Below are 22431 nucleotides of genomic sequence, written 5' to 3'. Positions count from 1 at the left end.
TGGCCCAAGTTTTGGGCCCCTGCACCTACATGGGAGACCCAGATGAAGCTCCTGGCTCCTAGCTTTGGCCTGGCCCAACCCCGGCTGTTGCAGCCATTTAGGGATTGAACCAGTGGATGGAAGATTCTCTCTCTCTCTTTCTGCCTTTCAAATAATAATCTTTTTAAAAAAAAATTTTTGGTCCAAATGTAATGTTGAACACACTTAAGAAGCAGACAATTATACTCCAGGGATGTCACATGGAATATGATAGCACTCTGGAAGCAACACAGCAGGGTGAGTAGGACACTCAAGGCTCTTTCAAATGTGAGTTGTATATCCTTGGGCTAGTTACTTAACCTTTGTGTGCCTCAGCTTTGCTATCTGTAAATGGAAATTATTTCAGAGGCTTATACAAAGGATTATTACTTAAATTGTCATTAGAACACTGCCTGGCACTGAGTATCATGAAAATGGTTGCCAAAAGGAGTAAATACATAAATACTAAAGTTCCAAGACCATGGCTGATACGTTATACCAGAAAAAAAAAAAAAAAAAAAAACATGCTGAAAACCTAACTATTACCAGTAAAGAAAAAGATTCTGAAAGGTCACCACAAAACACACCAAACACGAGTAAGGGAGAAAGTTTATTGTCTGGAGGGGGAAACCCGACAGGCTGCTCCTCATGCATGAGAGAACAGCCTATACTAGAACAGGTCTTACGTAGCTTTGCAGCGGTAAGGAAGCGGGAGCAGCAAATCCCATTAGGGTGGGGGTAGAGCTGATGCTTGTGATTGGGCCACTTGGTCACCTAACTTCTAGTAAGCCAGCTTGGGCTTAGGAAGAGGGTACCATTTTACTAACAGATCCAAATTAAGAAATGTGGAAGAAGCAATAGCATTTGGCAAACATTTAGATTTTGATGAGGGTAGAGTAGTTATGTAGGGTAGTATAAAGCTAGGGAGTCCCTAAAATCACCTGCATTCTAACATCAACCATGAGTTCCAAGGTCCCCAAGACCACTTTCAGGTTTATTCTATGACACACAAAACACACTGGAAACTGTTATAGTTAGGATTCATCACAACAAAAGCATACAGATTACAATCAGTCATGGGAAGAAATTCACAGTGTGGCCACAAAAGTTTAATGCATGAAGCTTCCATTTGCCTTTTCCAGCAGCAGAATCATGAACAAAGCTAACTTTTCCCAGCAAGCATACGTGACAATATGCATGGGAGTATCGCCATCCAAGAATACTCACCAAATCCTTAGTGATTTTTATGTCGCTGTGGTCATGTACATGATTGACTAACCATATGTTTGATTTTAAATCTCTAGCCTCTCTCGGGGGGTTGAGCCCATATTTGTAGTCCACAGCTTCCAACATGAATCACATTAAGACAAGTGTGACCCACGCTCCCTGGTAAAGAGAAAGTTCCAAGGACTTAGAGATCAGGAGCTGAGGGCAAATGCTAGGCCTATTCCAGAGTAAGGTTCATGCTTTACCACAAAGGCAGTCAAAGTGTGGATAAGAAAGGAGGTAAAAAGATTGTGAAGCCTTCAAATGAGATAATGTAAGCCGTAGCAAAAGCAACCTAAGTATGGAAAGGAAACAGTTTAATATGCTTTGAAATGTGCTAAGCATGACAACTTAAAAGTATGGAACTGAATCTTGAGAAGGACCATGCAGCGTAAGATGACATCTCATTCATGGATATTTAACATTATTCCCTAAATTGGCTTCTCTGAAGGAGAACACATAAGCAACAAGGAGAGCAAAAACTAAACCATGGTAAACTCCAACTCTGAAGGGCTGTTCAGAGGGTAATTCAGCAAGAAAAGTTATTACACAATAATAAAACTAGGGGCTTGTGTTGTGCAGCGGGTTGAGGTATGATTTGTGATGCCAGCATCCTACCTCAGAGTGCCAGCCCCTGCCACTCACAGAGACCTAGATAGACTTCTGGTCCCCTGGTTTAGTTCCCAATATGAAAATCTGAGGAGTTAACTAGTGAATGGAATTTCTCTCTGTCATTCTGCCTTTCAAGTACATAAATAAATCTTTAAAAATAATAATAAAATTAAAATAAGTACTAAATCTCCCCCACTACTACAGGAAACCAGAAATATTGAATAAATTACTTCCTAGATAGAGAAAAAAAAAACTTGCTTTCCTTACCAAAAAATAGGCTCAGCAAGCATGGTACCTTGCAAACAACTACAAAACAAAAATACATAATTCTGTTCTTATTTCCTTATGCCAACTTCTATGCTTAGTTTACTTTCTAAGCTGAGACAGGCTTTATTTTGCCTAAAGCAAATTTAGCATATGTTTATGCAAAATTTAAATTACCATGAAAATCCAACAAAAAGGTAGATGACGCAGAAGACACAACTAATTAGATCAATTTAAGGTTCACTGATAATTTGTTTAGGGTCAAATAATAATTTACAAGTCTGTCTCAGCACACTAAATAGAAAAATAACTCATTATAGGATACACGTATCCAGATTACTATGACGTCTGCAACAAAGTAGTTCTTGAGATTTAAGAATGGGATGGAAGACCGAGTAGGAGGTGGGATGGTTTGAGGTTGGGAGGGCATGTATGGGGGGAAGAACAGCTATAATCCAAAAGTTGTACTTATGAAATTCATATTTATTAAATAAAAGCTTTCTATATATAAAAAAAGAAATCATCCAAGCATGTCTAATTACATCCCAGCTATGAGAGGCAGTGGAGAAACTGAGCACAAGTCTCAGCTCTGCCACACACCAGCTGAGTATCAGGTGAAACAGAAAAAACAAACCTCACAGACTTGCTTTGAGGATCACATCAGTCAGTACTTCATGGCATATAATAAGCCTGCAGTTGATGTTTGGTTATTTAGCTATCATAATTGAGTCCTGGCATACTGAAAACCCCAGGAATTTATTACACACATCACTATTCATTCCTTCTTCTCTGTGATAAGAAGACACCCATTTTGATGTCAGTTTTGAAAAAAAAAACACAGGGGGTGAACCAACAGAAGGAAGACCTTTCTCTCTGTCTCTCTCTCTCTCTCTCACTGTCTAACTCAGCCTGTCAAAAAAAAAAAAAAAAAAAAAGAAAGAAAGAAAGAACACAACTATAAACTAAGTCTTCATATTATAGTATTTATGAGTTTCCCAGTTTAATTTGTCGTAAAATTATCTTAGAACCAGGGGCCAGCGCCGGCATCCCATATGGGCGCCAGTTCTAGTCCTGGTTGCTCCTTTTCTACTCCAGCTCTCTGCTGTGGCCCGGGAGGGCAGTGGAGGATGACCCAAGTGCTTGGGTCCCTGCACCTGCATGGGAGACCAGGAGGAAGCACCTGGCTCCTGGCTTCAGATCGGCGCAGCACTGGCTGTGGCAGCCATTTGGGGAGTGAACCAATGGAAAAGGAAGACCTTTTTCTCTGTCTCTCTCTCTGTCTATAACTCTACCTGTCAAATAAGTAAAATAAAATAAAATAAAAGGCATGGGAGGATGAAATTATAGAGTAAGTTTTTAAAAAAAGTTAAAAAAATTATCTTAGAACCACCTATTAGGAAAGATTAAATCTCTTTGCTTTAAAAAACATCTTTGTAAAGTAGTATTTTTTAGTTTATTTATTAAAGAATTTATTAATACATTAGATTCTCAGGGTTTCAGGAAATGCAAACTTACTACAACACAATTCTCAATTCTCATGTTAATCACAAAGAGTTCAGATTCAATGTAGTTCACAGATACAATTCTAAGAATATAAGGATATACCTTTTCTTCCCCCTTCCTCCACTCTCTCCATTTCTTTTTGTTGTTGTTGTTTAATTAATTAGAAAAGCAGAGTTACAGAGAGACAGAGATCTTCCACCTGCTGGTTTATTCCCCAAATGGCAGCAACAGCCAGGGGTGGGGCTGGGGCTGGGGCTGGGACAGACTGAAGCAGGGAGCCAGGAGATTCCTCCCGGACTACCACTGCAGGTGCCAGAGGCCTAAGGACTTGAGCCATCTTCCACTGCTTTCCCAGGCTCATTAACAGGGAGCTGGTTTAGGAAGTGGTACAGCCAGGACTTGAACCTGGGCCCATAATGGATGTGGGCAATCACAGGTGCCAGCTTAACTTGCTGCATCACAATGCTGGCCCCTCTGTTTCTTTCTTTCATTTGTAACTAAATATTTCTTAAGTTGATCCACAGAGACATGGAATAAAATCCAGGATATTACTGTCTGAAATTTAATGTGTATTTGTGTACATGTGTTCAAAATATAGCAAGTCACAGACATAACAGGGTGAAAATGTGATTACCAGTATGACAGCCTTCGCTTTAAAGATTTACTGTATTTTTTCCTGAACCTCAAGTTCCAGGTATTATTAGAAGCCATGTAACTTTATTCCTCTGTTCAAAATGTATTAGGCTTCATGCCTCACTTCACCAGCAGCTCCACCATTTCCACAACCTGTATTCCTCCTTTTGTCACCAAGACTTGCTTTTTCTTCAGGCTTTCAAGTGCACCCTCAGGCTTTGATAAGTAAGACAAGGTCCTCAGAGCCAGTGCTGTGGTTCAGCAGGTTAAAGCCACAGCTTTCAGCGCTGGCTTCCCAAACAGGCATGGGATTGGGTCCAAGCTGCTCCACTTCCAATTCAGCTCACTGTTAATACACCCGGGAAACCCATGTGGGAGACAAGGAAGAAGCTCCTGGCTCCTGATTTCAGCCTAGCCCAGCCTTGGTCATTGCAGCCATTTGAGAGTGGACCAGTGCATGGAAGCTCTCTCTCTCTCTCTCTGTAATTCTGCCTTTCAAATAATATATAAATCTTAAAAAAAAAAAAAAAAAAAAAAAGACAATGCCCTCCTGACTACTTCTATGATAGTATTCCCAAATCAGCAGCTTACTAGTTGTAATTACGCCCCTCTCCTCATCACCCTCATAAGCTCCAGTCTGTCTTGCTCTGTATTCCAGAGAACATTATCACATAATGTATTAGGCACTCGATGTCAAGATCCCATACACGGTGACTGGTGTTGTGGCATAGTGGGTAAAGCTGCCACCTGCAGTGCTGGCATCCCATATGGGTGCTGGTTCAAGTCCTGGATGCTCCATTTCCAATCCAGCTCTCTGCTATGGCCTGGGAAAGCAGTAGAAGATGGCCCAAGTCTTTGGGCCCCCACACTGATGTGGGAGACCTGGAAGAAGCTCCTGGCTCCTGGATTTGGATTGGCTCACTCCAGAAGTTGTGGCCAACTGGGGAGTGAACCAGAGGATAGAAGACCTCTCTCTGTGCGTAACTCTAACTTTCCTTCTCTCTGTGTGTAACTTTTTCAAATAAATAAATAAATCTTTTTTTTAAAAAATCCCATACAGTAACATTCTAATCAACAGCATAACTCAAGATACACAAAACTCAAATTTTCCTCACTTAGGTTTATGCATTAGTTTCTCATATTTTTGGTTTTGTTTTGTTTTGACAGGCAGAGTGGACAGGCAGAGTGAAAGACAGAGACAGAAAGAAAGGTCTTCCTTTTACCGTTGGTTCACCCTCCAATGGCCGCCACGGCCCGGCCGGCGCACCGTGCTGATCCGATGGCAGGAGCCAGGTACTTATCCTGGTCTCCCATGGGGTGCAGGGCCCAAATACTTGGGCCATCCTCCACTGCACTTCCCTGGCCATAGCAGAGAGCTGGCCTGGAAGAGGGGCAACCGCGACAGAATCCTGCGCCCCGACTGGGACTAGAACCTGGTGTGCCGGCGCTGCAAGGTGGAGGATTAGCCTAGTGAGCCGCAGTTCCGGCCATGTTTCTCATATTTTTATAATATAGTTTAGTTTTTGCGTACACATATATGTGTGTAATTACATAGCTAGTCATAAACATAATACAGAAAAACCACGATTACCAGTGTGACTTTAGCTAAGACAATGTGGTGGTACCTTTAAAGACTTGTGTTATTTTCTGAATTTCAAAACTAGTCAATTATGCCATTTTCTGATTTTTATGTTCCTATATAAATTTGTCAAATTGATAGGCATTCTTACTGGAAGGATGGAAGCAACTGCTCAAGGCAAAGACCTAACAATTTTTGCTTCCCATTATTACAAAGTTTTCTTTCTCCCCTTTACATCTTATGATTCAATATATTTCCTCTTAGTTCTTCTCTTCTACAGCCTCAATAGGGAAGGCCAGCCAGATTCTTTTACCTTTACTACCTCTGCCTAAAAGGTACACTTGACTTCCTCTGTTCTATTATAATAAAGAGATGAATTATACTAACCTTACTGTATCCCACGCATCTCCAAGTTCTTTGGAATACTGTTTTTCAAAATGATCCAACACAACTTTGCAAATCTGTTTTGCAAGCTTCCCTTCTCTTGGTGCTTTCAGCTATGATGATAAGAAAAAATTGCTGACACACTGATATTATTACAAATTTATTGAATTTCAACATTAGCAGTCTTTATCTTTTTTAAAAGAACGTTTTTGGAAAATTACTAGCCTTTGAAGTGGGAGCAATATCTCACCTGTGACAAAATTATATCACAATATTCTACTTATGAAAGAGCAGGGATTCTCCAAACGATTATTGTTAAAGGTGAGGCCAAGGTTAAAGCAGAATCTAGAGGTGCTAGGGAAACTGTGTCGAAAAGTCTACAACTTTAAAAAGTCACAGATATTTAACATCAAGAGAAACTTGCTGGGAGGTCCATGGGACTCCGCTCTATGTTTACAATATTGTTGTAAGTTTTAAATAACTCCAAAATAAAAAGTTTACTTAGCAAAAGTCACTTTGGTTTCCTTTGGAAACTTGCTTCCAACTGTTCACTCACACAAGTGCCTGCCCTAAGCGCCGTTCAACGCACGGATCAGTCTCATCCCTCAAGCAGAACAAAACGGAATGCGTGTGGGCTGCAGTGAAGTGTCTGTTACCCGGGGACGGAGGCGAGCGCTTGGGACAAAAAAGACGAAGAACGCTCGCCTAAGCGCGCGCTCGGTATTACCGCAGGGCTCAGGCCCCCGAAGCCAAGGAACCCCGGAGAGGACAAACGTCCCAAAGATGTGGCGCCCCCATCCCGGCCCCTCCCTCGCCACCTCCGCAGCGTGGAGAACTGTGTGGTTCCGTCACAGGCGGCAGGCCGCGCCCTAGGCCTCACCCGGGTCAGCATATTCCTGCCGGGAGCTTCCAAAGACGTCTACACCGCTTCGCATTCAAAAAGCCGCCACAGCGCAGAAACAACAGGCACACTTCCGGGACTCGCCGTAATTCGCTTTCCTCCGCACGCTGTCTCGTCCTGTTCTCGCGAGACGTTACTGTGCCGGCCTTGTCAAGATCTCGCCTACTACACTGAGGCCCCGCGAGAGGCACTCGCGTCGTTCCCATTGCGGGTGACTTTTGGAGGCGGCGGTAGGCGAGAGAGCACCGCTGCTAGGGGCGTGGCCTAGGCCCGTAGGTGGAGCTTTGGGCGGTCGGGGCGTGGAAAGCCAAGCCTCCCGCCGGACTGTGTGGCTAGGGCGTGGTACAATAACGTTTGTCAGTGTTCAGTTTTCTGACCTTTGTTTTAAAATGTGCTCAGAAGCGAATTAATGTGAATAAGCCACTCTGAAAACCCCCGAAAGGCCAGGTATTTAACGCTCGTGGAAACTGGTGAAAAGGAACTTGATTCATGCCTTTTCCTAGAGGTAGCTCAGGGGACAATGTCGCCTTTCTTCAAACAGTGTTAACATTGACGCACACATGTAAAGTGTATAGCAGAAACTAGGAAGCAGAAAATGCCCAAAAGTGAGCTGCTGCTCCAAGTTTCACTAACATGCCTTGCTACCAAATGCCTAAGAAAAGGACCTGCCTCGCTCACCTTCAGAAACCACACTCATGCTTCTCAGGCAAGTGCTTATTACACTTATTACACTTGAAAAGAGGTCATATTGTATTCTACTATTTTGAACTCAGCATTTCTGATTTTTTAAAGATATTTATTTATTTATAAGGCAGGGTTACATAGAATGAGAGAATCTTCCATCCACTGGTTCACTCTTCAAATGCCCACAACGGCTGGGGTTGGGCCAGGCTGAAGCCAGGAGCCAAGAGCTTCACCTTTCTGATGTGGGCAGCAGAGGCTAAGGGACTCAGGTCATCTTCCTCTGCTTTCCCAGGCACATAGGGAGCTGGATTGGAAGTGGAGCAGCTGGGACTCAACAGGCACCCATATGGGATACTGGTGCTGCACGTAGCAGCTTAATCCACGGCACCAGCCCTCAACATTTCTTATTTTAAATATATTTTTCCTCATGGATTTGTGTATGCACTTCTGATTATTATAATTTCTAAGTATGTCTTTTGTTTAGGTACTATCTCAAATTCTAATAGCTATAATATGTCTTGGTGATGCTATTATGTTTATAATAGAAATGTTGGCTATGTCATGCTTTTCCAATTTGTCTTAAAACGTTTGACTTTAAATGTGAAACTAGGGGCCGGCCAGCACTGTGGTGTAGCACGTAAGGTTGCTGCCTGCAGCACAACATCCCATGAGGGCGCCAGTTTGAGTCCCGGCTGCTCCACTTCCCATCCAGCTCTCTGATATGGCCTGGGAAAGCAGATGGCCCAAGTCCTTGGGCCCCTGCACTCACATGGAGGACCTGGAAGAAGCTCTTGGATCCTGTGTTCAGATCGGCCCAGCTCCAACCTTTAGGGCCACCTGGGGAGTGAACCAGCAGATGGAAGATCTCTTTCTCTGCCTCTGCCTCTCTGTAATTCTGCCTTTCAAATAAATAAATAATTTTTTTTAATGTGAAACTAAATTTTATCAAATATTTATTTTGTTATTGCTTCCATTGCTTTCAGGCTTATAAATTTCTTCCCAAGAAAGGAAGCTAATTATTTCTTCCTCCCTACCCATTTTACAGCTTGATCTTTTTATATTTAGGCACTTTATCTATCTATAGTCAATATTTGTGCATCCTAAAATGTTAATGGTTTAACTCCAGCCTGCCTTCACCCAAAATAGCTAACCTCCACATTAAGTTTTATGAATAGAAACTGTTAGGACACTTGTTTTAAATTACAGCAGACACTTATCCTGGTCTCCCATGGGGTGCAGGGCCCAAGTGCTTGGGCCATTCTCCACTGCACTCCCTGGCCACAGCAGAGAGCTGGCCTGGAAGAGGGGCAACCGGGACAGAATCTGGCGCCCCAACCGGGACTAGAACCCGGTGTGCCGGCGCCGCAAGGCGGAGGATTAGCCTAGGGTGAAACAACGGCAAAAGGAAGACCTTTCTCTCTGTCTCTCTCTCTCACTGTCCACTCTGCCTGTCAAAAAATAAAAAAAATAATAAAAAATAAAAATAAAAATTACAGCAGACATAAGAAACTGAGCTGATACGGGTTAATCTGCTGCTTGGGATGCTGACATCCTAATCTGTAGTGCTGGTTTGAGTCCTGGCTACTCCACTTCCAATCTAGCTCCTGGTAAATGCATCTGGAAATCAGAAGATGGCTAAAGTTCTTGAGGTCCTTCCATCCACATCAGAGACACGGATGGAGTTCCTGGCAGAAATTACATTGGTTTTTTTGTTTTATAATGATAGCATTTAATGACTTAACTATAAGCAGGAAAATAATTTTTACATATAAAACCAATTTTATTGTGGTGTTGATCTAAGAACTATTTGGGAGTAACTACACTTTTTAGATCATCTCTTATACTAGCAAAGGTTTATAAACTTTCATATTTATGAAGTAAGTGTCTCAAAACTATTCATGTTTATGTAGAGGTTTATGTTGCCAAAAAGGTGAGGTCAGGTTTTGTGGTAAAGCAATCTCATATCGAAAGATCTTAAAATGTATAACAGAGAAACCTGTGATCAAGCTAGAGATAACATCATTATAGGCAATCTTGAACTTTTCACTTAGGGTGAGGATCTCATTTTATTAGTTTAGGGCTCTAAAGTGATGTGACCAAACTCCAGCAGACTAGGATGCAAATACAAGGAATTGTTATTTAATATTTTAATTTCATTTAAAAATATTTATTGTGAATAATAATTTATTGAGTGAATGTAACATTACTGACCAAAACTTATCTCCTAAAAATTCCTATGGGGAAGCCTTAATGCCTAGTATCTCAGAATGTGGCTGTATTTTAAGATAGGAGCTTAAAAGAAGTGATTTTAAGTTGAAATGAGGCTATTAGGGTGAGTCCTAATCCAAGTCTGATAATGTCCCTATAAAAAGACACACTGAGAGACACTAAGGTGAAAAAAAAGAAGAGGACATCTCTGTAAGCCACAGTCAGAGACCTTATGAGACACCCGTCAGAACCTTGATCTTGGACTTCCAACCCCAAAGTAGGAGAAGATGAATTAGTTGTTTAAGTCACTAGCTTGTGGCACCTCGTTTTGGCAGCCCTACAAAACTAATACAACAATATAAACATAAATGCATATTTAAAATGTTCACTAATAGAAAGCAATATAATTTGGAGACCACTGACTGACTTACCAGGGTCATAAATTCTGCTTCCTTAGCAGCACAGTGAAGGAATTTATAATTTATGCCCTAAACAGGCAAATAATTTTTCCCTGTGTTCCTTTAATTTTAAGCTGATCCTTTTGATTAAACTCATTTCTGAGTTCTACTTTTTCTAAAAAAATTAAAAAGTTTCTCTTAATCTGTTTCCACAAAGGTAAAGGATTATTGCTGTTTTAATAACCATACCACAGGCCGGCAACGCGGCTCACTTGGCTAATCCTCCGCCTGTGGCACCGGCACCCCGGATTCTGGATTCTAGTTCCACTTGGGGCACCGGGTACTAGTCCCGCTTGCTCCTCTTCCAGTCCAACTCTCTGCTGTGGCCCGGGAGGGCAGTGGAGGATGGCCCAGGTGCTCGGGTCCCTGCACCTGCATGGGAGACCCGGAGGAAAGGCTCCTGGCTTCGGATCCGCGCAGCGCTGGCCGTGGCGGCCATTAGGGGAGTGAAGCAGCGGAAGGAAGACCTTTCTCTGTGTCTCTCTCACTCACTGTCTATAACTCTCTCTCTGTCTCTCTCACTGTCTAACTCTGCCTGTCAAAAAAAATAATAATAATAACCATACCACATATAATGTAGGTTTTGAAGTAATTTGTTCTTTGTATCAGCTGAAATTAATTTTTTACATTAACTAAGCAGTGTCAGCACAATCTCAGCAACAAAGTAATATGCCACTTAAAGAAAATTTGATATTAAACCTGAGTATGATGAAGTTTATAGGCTACTGCTTTATTTGTGTAAGCAGTTTTACTGCTGAAAAGATTTTGCCACCTGGAAGTATTTGATTTCTTTAGTTGGAATGGGAGAAACCAAGTAACATGAGTACCACGGAACATCAAAGTGAGTATCAGTTCAAAATACTGTCATAGTAAGAGACCACCTGGCAAAAGATTAGCTGCAAATATAATGGCATTTTCTGTTGGTGAGCTTTTCCAGGCTACTCACAGGAAGTTTTACTTATTAGGTGAATTCTAGTATTTTGTCTGTCTGTCTGTCATTTAAAAGAACATTTCATTTTAAACTTGTAGAAAACTTGGCATCTAAATAATTTATATAAAATCGTTAACTTGCTTCTCCTATAAATTACAAAAGTAGTTTAAAAACTGAGAAAGCTGTAAAACCAATAACTCTAACAAATTCTCTATTAGCATTATGCAACATTTCTTTCTAATGTAGTTTCTATGCATAGTTTGATACCTGACACCAATTATATACAATACTGTATATATGGTATATACACATATAACAGAAGATATCACATCATGTAGAATCATAAGGTAATACATTATATTTAGCTGTCTTTAAAATAATTTTCAACATAAATAAAAACTTATAAAAATAATAAAATGCACATGAAATGACAATGCATTACTTTAGCATACTGATTTACATTCTTTCAACAGTCATATTAAAAACCTTTACCTATGTTATTATACAAAGGAAGTCATTTAAATTCACCAAATGAAAAGAAACAGCATAATAATATAAATTATTTTTATTGTATGAAAATCCCATAATTCAGGATGATTAAGAATAAAAATGCAGCATATTACAAAATAGGCATTTAATTATTAAAATCCACCTGGATTTACAAAATACCTTAGAAAGTATATTCATAATGCTTTAATAATAAAAATTATGTTTTGAGTGAGCTATATAAAAGATTAATTTTATTATATATTTAATTTAAAAATCATTTTTATTTTCAAAGATGGAGTCAGTAATTACTGTATACTACAGTAAATACTGGTAGGAAACAAAGATTTTAAAAAACACTCTCAAACTAGGTGAATATTACAAAGATGACAGAAGTATGAATTTAGTGTCAAAAATTAATATATAAATAGTACAAAAGAAACCAGAAAAATGGGCAATTTATCCTCTAAAATCCCTTTCTGAACATATATCCTGTCTTCCTGTAGTATTTTTCCTCACATTTCACCCTCCTATCAAGTTTCAGTTGTTATGAATTTTTATCTGCTCTAGAATGGTTTTCACTTAGTATGCTAGGTAGGTCCCATGTGCAAGCTCCAAGAATCTAAACAATGCATACTGTTGTAATAAGTTACCTGATTAATAAAGTTCAGTGAGTTAAAAAATGTGAATAAAATGATGCTCTAAAACAAAAATCTTAAAAGTAATCATTAAAATGTGTTAGACATACTTAATATTAATGTTACTATCAAATGTAGTTGATCTGTTGTCAGTACAAGGTACCAAAAGCACCAATCTTAGCAAGGTTATATAAAAACTGTTCTGTTTATTGCATTTTTACTTTGATATACTTTTAATTAAACTGAACATTATCAATCTATGACTCAAAATACAAATCTAAAAGTTTATTTAAATGACAAATGAATAAAGAACTCTATGAATGCCAATCTTGCTGTAAGAGAAGTGTTATTTTAAATTGAAAAATTATTTTAGAATTCTTTACAAAATTTAAGTTTGAACGAACATGTGTATTCTTATTACTTTGGTACCCAAGCCATTTGTGGTAAAACATCTCTTTACATCTACAGTAGCTTTTTCAGTCTTTTTGCCTTTAACTTCAAGACATGATAGAGAATAACAAAAAGTGGCACTGTACATCTCTGACAGAACAAAGGAGTGACAGGGAGCACCTTGGTCTCTAAAAAAATCTAGCCCTTAAAATGAGAGTTTACTGGGACTTTCAATATCACATAGAACATATTTTTATTAATATTTAAAAATTTAGGTAAAAAAGGTATTTCAAGTCCCTTTTATTTATTGAGATCATCAAGAAAGAAAACAAACAAAATAACAATAACAAAACTGAACTCTGTTCTTGGGTATTTCTTTCAAATTACATAATTTGGTAAAATAAACATCTCAAAATCCGCTTTTATAAAAAGATATCATTTTTAAAATGAGGTCAAATTTGGATGTACACTTTAGGAACCATGTCATAATAAAACATACTTCAAGCCACATAAATATATCCTGTTTGTAGGAGGACTGTTCATGATCTGGCAAATAAATTAACTCTATTTTCCAGATACAATTTAAAGAAACCATCTAAGAAAAGTGCACAATCAATATAATAGCAATTACAATTCCTAAACAAGGTTTTAGAAAAATATAAAAATAGTTAAAAACTTAGTTTATAAGTTCCCAGTTCTCCTGTGTACACATCTTACAAAAATGTTTAATATATAGAAATTACAAACTATTAAACAAATAGTAAAGAAACTATGCAGAGTCCACTGGCTCTATTTCTGAAGATGTTTTCCTTCAGGAATATGCCAAAGAGTAATGATGTGTAAACCAAAAGGTCAACACTAGATCTTGTTTAAGTTGGTCCAACTGCTCACACCCATCTATTTGTCATTCTGTTTCCTTTCTGTTTTAACATGAAGAATGTAGAGAAGTCAAATATCAGGTCAGATCCTTTGCTATTAATCTCCTCACTAAAATCATTATGGTTATCTTGCCCCAGTCATTAATACTCAGAGTTTTTCTTCTGAGAAAGGAGAAAGTTCGAGTGCACTTTGCTGATAGTAGGAGAGCCCATCCACATGATTTGGTTATGAGATCACATCATGAACATCGCTGTTAGGTCTCTGTCGCACAGCCAGGGGAGGCAGTGGCTTCCCATAGAAATCTATGTAAAGAAGGGAAACCAAAAACAAAGTTATGGGAAATCAAGGTTTCTCATATAGTCCATTATTTTCCAACCAGTACTTTTAAAGTAAGACATTTTGACTTGGTAGATGAGTCAATGGGTGGGAGAAGAGGGGAAAGAAATCAGAATTTGAGAAAAACTGAACAAATTCAAAATACAATATTCCTAATACTCAATTCCTAACACAGGATTATAAATTAATATCTACCTGATTTAGTAAAAAGCTGTGCTTAATACATACATTTATTATTATTTTTCTTTCTAATTATACACTCACATTATAATAGAACAAATATAAAATGTTTAAAACTTGTGGAAACATGGGGCCAATGCTGTGGCATAGTGGGTAAAGCCGCTGCCTGCAGTGCAGCATCCCGTATGGGAACTGGTTCAAGGCCTGGTTGCTCCACTTCCGATCCAGCTCTCTGCTATGGCCTAGGAAAGTGGCAGAGAATGGCCCAAGTCCTTGGCCCCCTGTACCCACGTGGGAGACCCAGAAGAAGTTCCTGGCTCCTGGCTCCTGGATTTGGATAAACTCAGCTCTGGCCATTGAGGCCATTTGGGGCGTGAACCAGAGGATGGAAGACCTCTCTCTCTCTCTGGATCTATCTCTCTCTGTAACTCTTTCAAATAAATAAAATAAATCTTTTAAAAAAATGCTTCAATATAGTTCGGTAAACTAGGCTGTATTTTATACAAAAATCTTATATTGTTCTTCAAAGTGAATTTCTATTCCATAATTATCATACATTTGCTTATAAATTTAATGGCAAATGTAAACAGTCACTTATTCATTACTTTCTAGAAATTACCATAAAAGCATAGGTGTTCAAAATCATTTGTAATTAAAAAAGGAATTATAGAAAAATAATTTTTAAAAATAATTCAGAGCAACTACTTCAGTTACAAGGATATTCTAACAAACTTTAATAGAATATGTAATATAACATACAAAGTTAAATGTCTTCCTTCCTTCCTTCCTTTCTTTTTAAAGATTTATTTATTTGAAAGGCAGAGTTACAGAAAGAGAGAGAGAGAGAGATCTTCCATTTGTTGGCTTATTCCCCAAATGGCCACAAGGGCAAGAGCTAGGCCAGACTGAAGCCAGGAGCCAGGAGCTTCCACCAGGTCTCCCACACAGGTGCAGGGGTCCAAGCACCTGGGTCATCTTCCACTGCTTTCCCAGGCCATTAGCAGGGAGCTGGATGGGAAGTGGAGCAGCCAGGACTCAAACCGGTGCCCATATGGGACGCCAGTGCTGCAGATGGTGGTTCTATCTGCTAGGCCACAGTGCCTGTCCCAAATGCGTGAGTTTCAAAGCTTGATAGATCAAAAATTAAATCCTGATTCTGCCATTTATTACCTGTGTGACCTTGGGGTATAGTTTCCTAATGCACAAATAGGGATATTGCTGTCCACCTGATAAAAGATTTTAAATGACATAAGCAGGCCTGTGCTGTGGTGTAGCAGGTAAAGCCACTGCCTGCGATGCACTATGTACTCAGAAACACATCTCATGAGAAAATTAAAAAAAAAAAAAAATCAAACACAAAAAATCAAGACTGATTTAAAAATTAAGAGAAACCAGGCCAGCATTGTGGCATAGTGGGTAAAGCTGCTGCCTTCAACACCGGCATCCCATATGGGTACCATCCCAGCTGCTCCACTTCTGATCCAGGTCTCTACTATCTGGGAAAGCAGCAGAGGATGGCCCAGGTGCTTGGGCCCCTGCCACCCACTGAGGACACCCACATAAAGCTCCTGACTCCTGGCTTAGGCCTGGCACACTACTGGCCAATGTGGCCATCTGGGGAATAAACCAGCAGATCTTTCTGTCTCCCTCTCTCTAACTTTTTGAAAAATAAATAAATCTTTTTTAAAAAAACCATATAGTGCTATAATTAACATAACATGATTATTTTGATAAATTTAAAGTATGCCTTCTCTAATTTCTTGAGTTAAAATTAGTGACAATTTTAATATACAGCAGAACTCACAAACCAAAGTAAAAATGTTTTCTCATTGATTTTTACTTCTGGGGAATTTAAGAACAACTTTCTAAAGAAGTAAATCAAATGCACACACAAATAATGTCTCTTTTTCTCCCAAGAAACTGATTTATTTCTCTGGTAATTTTATATCTCTTTGACAGAAAATTAAATCATCTTTTACAAAGCAGGTTTCTTAGCCTTAATTATAGAGGATATAAGCTGAATTTAATGCCCAATTAATGATCAATTAGTTGCCACCACATTTTTATAATGGGCTCCTAAGTTTTAAAATTAAAATTGAATAGCAATAAAACCACATGCCTAATTTTACCTTCCTTCATGATTTTAAGATTTGAAATAATTCTCTAGTGCTTACATTTGGTAATTCTGACAGAATCTTTGGATTGTATCTCATAATATGTAATATATAACACATAACACACAAGGTGCAGATGAGAATGCTTAGAAAGTGACTGTAAAGTCTCTTTTCAAGTCTCTTCTACAAATACATTTGTCTTATCTGTTACCTCTTACACGGGGCCAGCTTTGCAGACAATAAATGTAACTAGAAAAATAGAGTCACACTGCTACCAAGGTAAATGGTTATAATCAAAGTACAAATAAGAATCTGCCTTAAAAATTGCCAAACAAGGTGGCCAGAACTGTGGTACAGTGGGGTGTAGCCATTGCCTGTGGATGCCTGTGGTACCGGCATCCCATGTAAGTGCAAGTTCCAGTCTCAGCTGTTCCACTTTTAATTTACCTCCCTGCTAATGCACCTGGAAAGGCAGTGGAAGATGGCCCAAGTAACTGGACCCCTGCCACTCATGTGGGAAACCCATAAGGATTTCCAGGCTCTTGGCTTTAGACTGGCCCAGCCTAGGTCATTGCTGTCATTTGGTTTGTGAACCAGTAGATGGAAAATTCTGTGTGTTGTGTGTGTGTGTGTGTGTCTGCCTCTATCTCTGTAACTCTGCCTTTCAAATAAATAAAATAAATCTACAAAAATTCCCAATTGACAGTGGCAAATTGTTTTTCATCTCACTATATATTTTAAGAGCCAAACTAATTCTGTTGAATTTTAATTATCTACTGTAGTTCATCATATCTGTAGTCTACTTCCCATTAACCTTTTGTCAATATGCTTCTGAATATAAAGGAAAAGAAATGTGTATTACAGGCCAAATTATGCTTTCTCTGTCATCCTCAACCCACACATCCATCCATCAAATATTAGTCATTTTACTTTCTGGAACATTCCTTGCCCAAATTTTTCACTCTTCTTCTTTTTTTGCAGCCTGCGGGCTGCGGCCAGTATACCGTGCTGATCCGAAGCCAGGAGCCAGGTGCTTCTCCTGGTCTCCCATGGGGTGCAGGGCCCAAGCACTTGGGCCATCCTCCACTGCACTCCTGGGCCACAGCAGAGAGCTGGCCTGGAAGAGGGGCAACCGGGACAGAATCCGGCGCCCTGACAGGGACTAGAACCCGGTGTGCCGGCGCCGCAGGCAGAGGATTAGCCTAGTGAGCCGCGGCGCCGGCCCTCATTCTTCATTCTAATTTTTAGTTCCTTCTTTCTTTGACTACTGCAACAGCCTCTTAACTGAGATGTATACCTCCAGCATAACCACTATCAAATCTGTATTTTACGTTGTGACAAAAATTATTTCCTAAGCAGCAGATCTAACAATACCACTCCTCTCCTAAAAACCAATACTTTCTTGAAAAATTATAGCACATCTGACATACTAATATATATATGTGAGGCCTTCACAATCTGGCCATTTTACACCATAATTCCACTTGTATTTTAAAGATTTATTTATTTATTTATTTTTAAAATTTATTTATTTGAAAGGCAGATTTAGAGACGGTGAGGCAGAGAGAGAGAGCAAGCAACAGAGAGATCTCCATCTACTGGGTCTCTCCTCAAATGGCCACAATGGCCAGGGCAGGCCAGGCTGGAGCCAAGAGCTAGGAGCTTCATCCAAGTCTCCCACATAGGTGCAGAGGCCCAAGCACTCAAGCCATCTTCTGCTGTGTTCCCAGGAGCAGGGAGCTGGACTGGAAATAGAGCAGCCAGGACTCAAACCAGTAGCCCTATTGGACGCTGCAGGCAGTAGCTTTAAGTGGTAGGCCACAGTGCTGGCCCCTAAAGATTTATTTCTTTGAAATTAAGAGTTACAGAGAGATGGAGGTGGGAAGAGAATATTCCATCTGCTGGTTCATTCCCCAGATTGTTGTAGAAGCCAGGGGCCAGGAGTTTCATCCAGGCCTCCGACATGGGTGGCTGGAACCCAAGGATTGGGCCATCCGTCACTGCTTTTCCCAGGTCACTAGCAGGGAGGTGCATCAGAAATGGAGCAGCTGGGAAACAAACCAGTACCCATCTGGGCTGCCCATTACACAATACCAGCCCCTATAATTTCATTTTAATGAATTCTTTCATGTTAAATTTTTTTCTATCTTATCCACTCACACGTAAGCTCCACTCACAAGTAACTTCATGCTATTCTCCAAATAAACAATTTTATTTTCTACCTCTTTACTTTTAAATAGTTTGCCTGCTTGCTATCTCTGCTGATTCTTTAAAGACAGTGATGGACCTGGTGCTGTAGTATAGTAGGCCAAGCCTCCGCCTGTGTTTCTGGCATCCCATATGGGCACTAGTTTGAGTCCCAACTACTCCACTTCCAATCTAGCTCCCTGCTTATGACATGGGAAAGCAGTGGAAGACGGCCCAAGCGCTTGGACCCCTGTGCCCACTTGGGAGACCCAGAAGTTCCTGGCTCCTGGCTTCGGATCAGCCCAGCTCTAGCTGTTGCGGCCATCTGGGAGTAAAACCAGTGAATGGACGACCTCTCTCTCTGTCTCTTCCTTTCTCTGTCTGTAACTCTGCCTCTCAAATAAATAAATAAAATCTTAAAAAGGACCCAGTTCTAATATTACTTTCCCTAACTATTCCTTCAGTTTTTGCATAGTACTCTGATTCTACATCATAGCACTTACTGTCATACACACTAAAGTATTGTCTTCCCTACTAGACGAAGATCTACACAAAAGCAGAAGTTTTATTTATCTTGACATTCTCAATGTTTTAGCTGATATTGAATATAAAACAGTTGTCTGCTGAGTGATCAATTTAGTAAGAAAAAATAATACCTGTCACATGAGAAATTAATATTTTTTCTGTATATGTGCATATATATACTAATATTACCGAATTTTCTTTCCAAGGATAAAGCGAATTTTTAGGTTGATAATACATTCTATCTTTTAAAGATTTATTTTATTTGTTTGAAAAGAAAAGTTACACAGAGGCACAGGCAGAGAGAGAGAGACAGAAAAAGAGAGACGTCTTCCATCCGCTGGTTCACTCCCTAGATGGCTGCAATAGCCAGAGCTGGGCTGATCTGATCTGAAGCCAGGAGCCAGGAGCTTCTTCCAGGTCTCCCATGTGTACAGGGGCCTACTACTTTCCCAGGCCACAGCAGAGAGCTGGATCGGAAAACAGGCAGCCAGGACTTGACCCAGAACCCATAGGGGATGCTGGCATTGCAGGTGGCGGCTTTACCCATTATACCACAGTGCTAGCCCCAGCCCCAATATATTACTCAGCCATATAATAAAACACTAGTTAACTCTATATTATAACTAATAAAAATGTCACAATGCAGTCAGTAAACCAGATGTTATTCCACTGACATTATCATTTTAGTAAATATGGTATAAAGACAAATCTTTCTGTCTTTAGAAATATAAAAAATGCTTTAATTTTCACTAATGATTATAAAGAATATTTATTATGGATCTATAGTATTGTCAAAGAGAATGCAAATAGCACATTTATACTTATATTTTTTTGAATAAAAATAATTTATATCTTATATGGTAATGCATGTCTAAAATAAACTGACTTTTTTCTAGTAAGTGATCTCCTTAGCAAATCAAGTTCTAGATTAAAAGAAAACACAGCTATTAAAGGGAACTGGATGTTCTTAAAGGTAAGTTTACTGAGCTATACTTTATGTATTATCATTCTTTTACCTTCTAAAACATATTATTGAAAGAACCTAAACTGAAGGTCTGTGATTAGAATGTCTGCCTATTTTCTAAGGCAATTATCTATTGCTTGCAACTGTCCTTTCTCTAGTTTTTGGGACCCAAAGTTCTAATGTCAAAATCTGACTGGAACATAGTTTATGTTAATTTTTTTCTCTCTCTTTTTTTTTAAAGACTTATTAATTTTTATCTATTTAAAAGGCAGAGTGAAAGAGAAAGAGAGAGAAAAAGAGGGAGAGTGATCTTCTATCCACTGGACCACTCCCCAACGGGCTGTAACAGTTAGGTCTGGGCAAAGCAGAAACCAGGCACCCAGAATTCCAGGTGGGCTAAAGAGGCTCAAGTAGCTGGGCTATCATCTGATGCTTTCCCAGGTGCGTTAGCAGAATGCTGGATTGGAAACAGAGCAGCTAGGACTTGAATGGGCACTCTGATATGGGATGTGAGCATCCCAAGCATGAGATGAGCCCACTGCACTACAACCGTAGCCCCAGTTTATATTAATTTCACTCAAAACTGTTCTCTTAATTCAATACCGTCTTTAATAACTTTCTCTTTAGCTGAACTTTATTGGTTCACTGATTTGATCTGATTTTACAAATTGTGTTAATCTTCAATTTAATATTTAACAGCATGTGTGTTATTAGGAGTAGAGAAAGAAAAATGTGGCATTCTTATTAAGTATACTGAATATATACAAGACACTGCAGATTTTAACAAAAGTTAAGGAAGACAGTAATGGCTCATTTTTAAATTGTTTTAAAAATCTTTCCCCTCTCAATCATGTGCATAAGTGCACCATGGATAAATGTAAGTGCATCTTTTTACCTCTGTATTTTAAGATTAAGCATCAAATCACGATACATGCAAAGTGCTCTTGAGAAAAAAACTTAAATAAATAAAAAAAAGGAAAATAATGAAAAAAGATGGCTGTGGATTTGAAAGGCCTCCAAAAGCAAAAACAAATCTCTTGAAGTTATGAGGTACAGAAAGTAGATGTAAGATGGACAGATGATCACTGTATTACCATTATGACGTGTTTCACCAAGAGGCTCAAGTTTTGGAAGTCTAGTGACTTTGGGGGTTCCCCAGCCAACTAAAGAAAAAGAAAAACATTTTAAAGCTCTGTTAAATAATGTCTTCAGCTTTGTGGAGAGGATCCCTTCCTTAACAGGAAGTGTACATAACATTCAATGTTAATTCAAATATACTAAATGATATAGCAGTGAATAGCCACAAACTCCTTAAAAAAGGCTTCAATTTAAAAATGTAATTAAGGGCCAGTAATATCTGCTTTTAAATTTTTCATCAGCTTTAATTTAAAATATAAACATTTTCACCACTACCATAAATAAATTTAGGCTACTGTTCTAAACCTTAGCAAAAGCTAAATGTTTTCTTATTAAATGGAATAGTAAAAGTCTTCAAATGTTTTCTCAAAGGCTAATGCTGGCATCTGAACCTAGTATCACAGCCACAAAGACATTAGGAACATATTTATTCTTAGTCACTAGATATAAATTCAACATCTGTAACAGGTGAGGTACCATGCACAATGCTAAAAAGTTAAAACTACTGGGCAGGTATGTTCCAGTTCTTTACATGCTTTATTCCACTAAGACTCATAACAACATAAGAGGTAGGTATGCATGTTGGAACTATATTAGAAAATTTCTGGTTTCAGACATTAACTTGCAGTATGAGAGGTGGAATTTTTTTAAGAAGCTTACATTAACCATTTATTCCTTAAACTTGAATTACTTTTAGCAATATGGGTACTGATATTTCAAATAGAAATTGATCACATTCTAGAAGTACTAGGTAAGGTTTTATTAAAAGTATATACTTATATTTTCCTTTGATAAAATATTTTTATTAAAAAAGTAATATTGAACAAAGTAGAGCAAAAGATTCTTTTTCACAAATTGACAAGATAATGAATATAGAGAATAAAATACTACACAATTTCTTTTTCTTTGCTGTTCAGTGTTTCTAAATTTAGTATCAAGTTCTATTTACTCACCAGGAAGAGGAGGTGGAGGTGGTGTTGGACTCTTAGGAGCAGAATCATCTGTATTAACTGGTTCTACGCGATGACTCCTTTTCATTCTTAGTTTCTTAGTTTTCTTTTTACTGTTATCTGTGAAAATATAAACAGAGAACTTTATATCCTTAAGAAAAAGTGAACTTCTATAACAGAAAACAAAGAACAAAATGAAAATAT

The 22431-nt window shown here is 38.9% G+C and overlaps 2 protein-coding genes across 10 annotated transcripts in view; both read right to left on the bottom strand.

Annotated features, from left to right (window-relative positions):
- NSUN3 (NOP2/Sun RNA methyltransferase 3) overlaps window positions 1-7373 on the bottom strand; it is an 88501-nt gene extending 81128 nt beyond the window's left edge. For 4 of the 6 annotated variants that reach the window (XR_007908929.2, XM_051819162.2, XM_070071939.1 and 1 more), the window contains exons 1-2: window positions 7140-7297; window positions 6263-6372 (exon numbers count right to left, since the gene is read on the bottom strand). Coding sequence is in view for 4 of the 6 variants with exons in the window: in XM_051819162.2 (XP_051675122.1) it covers window positions 6263-6372; window positions 7140-7151 (122 nt within the window). In the remaining 2 variants the exon portion in view is untranslated. Of the gene's footprint in view, window positions 1-6262; window positions 6373-7139 lie in introns of all 6 variants that reach the window. The other 2 variants (XM_002716753.5, XM_051819166.2) reach the window with 2 other exon arrangements.
- A 4618-nt stretch (window positions 7374-11991) lies between these two features.
- The window catches only part of ARL13B (ARF like GTPase 13B), a 101490-nt gene continuing 91050 nt past the window's right edge, over window positions 11992-22431 (bottom strand). For 2 of the 4 annotated variants that reach the window (XM_008267086.4, XM_002716754.5), the window contains exons 8-10: window positions 22231-22347; window positions 21235-21303; window positions 11992-14136 (exon numbers count right to left, since the gene is read on the bottom strand). In XM_008267086.4, coding sequence (XP_008265308.2) covers window positions 14060-14136; window positions 21235-21303; window positions 22231-22347 — 263 coding nt within the window. In that variant the 3' untranslated portion in view covers window positions 11992-14059. The remainder of the gene's footprint in view (window positions 14137-21234; window positions 21304-22230; window positions 22348-22431) is intronic. The other 2 variants (XM_008267087.4, XM_051819161.2) reach the window with 1 other exon arrangement.

This window comes from Oryctolagus cuniculus, chromosome 4, assembly GCF_964237555.1.
Source record: "Oryctolagus cuniculus chromosome 4, mOryCun1.1, whole genome shotgun sequence".
Taxonomy (NCBI): domain Eukaryota; kingdom Metazoa; phylum Chordata; class Mammalia; order Lagomorpha; family Leporidae; genus Oryctolagus; species Oryctolagus cuniculus.
The sequence above is the reverse complement of the archived record's forward strand: the minus strand, read 5'-3'. Positions and strand labels throughout refer to the sequence as shown.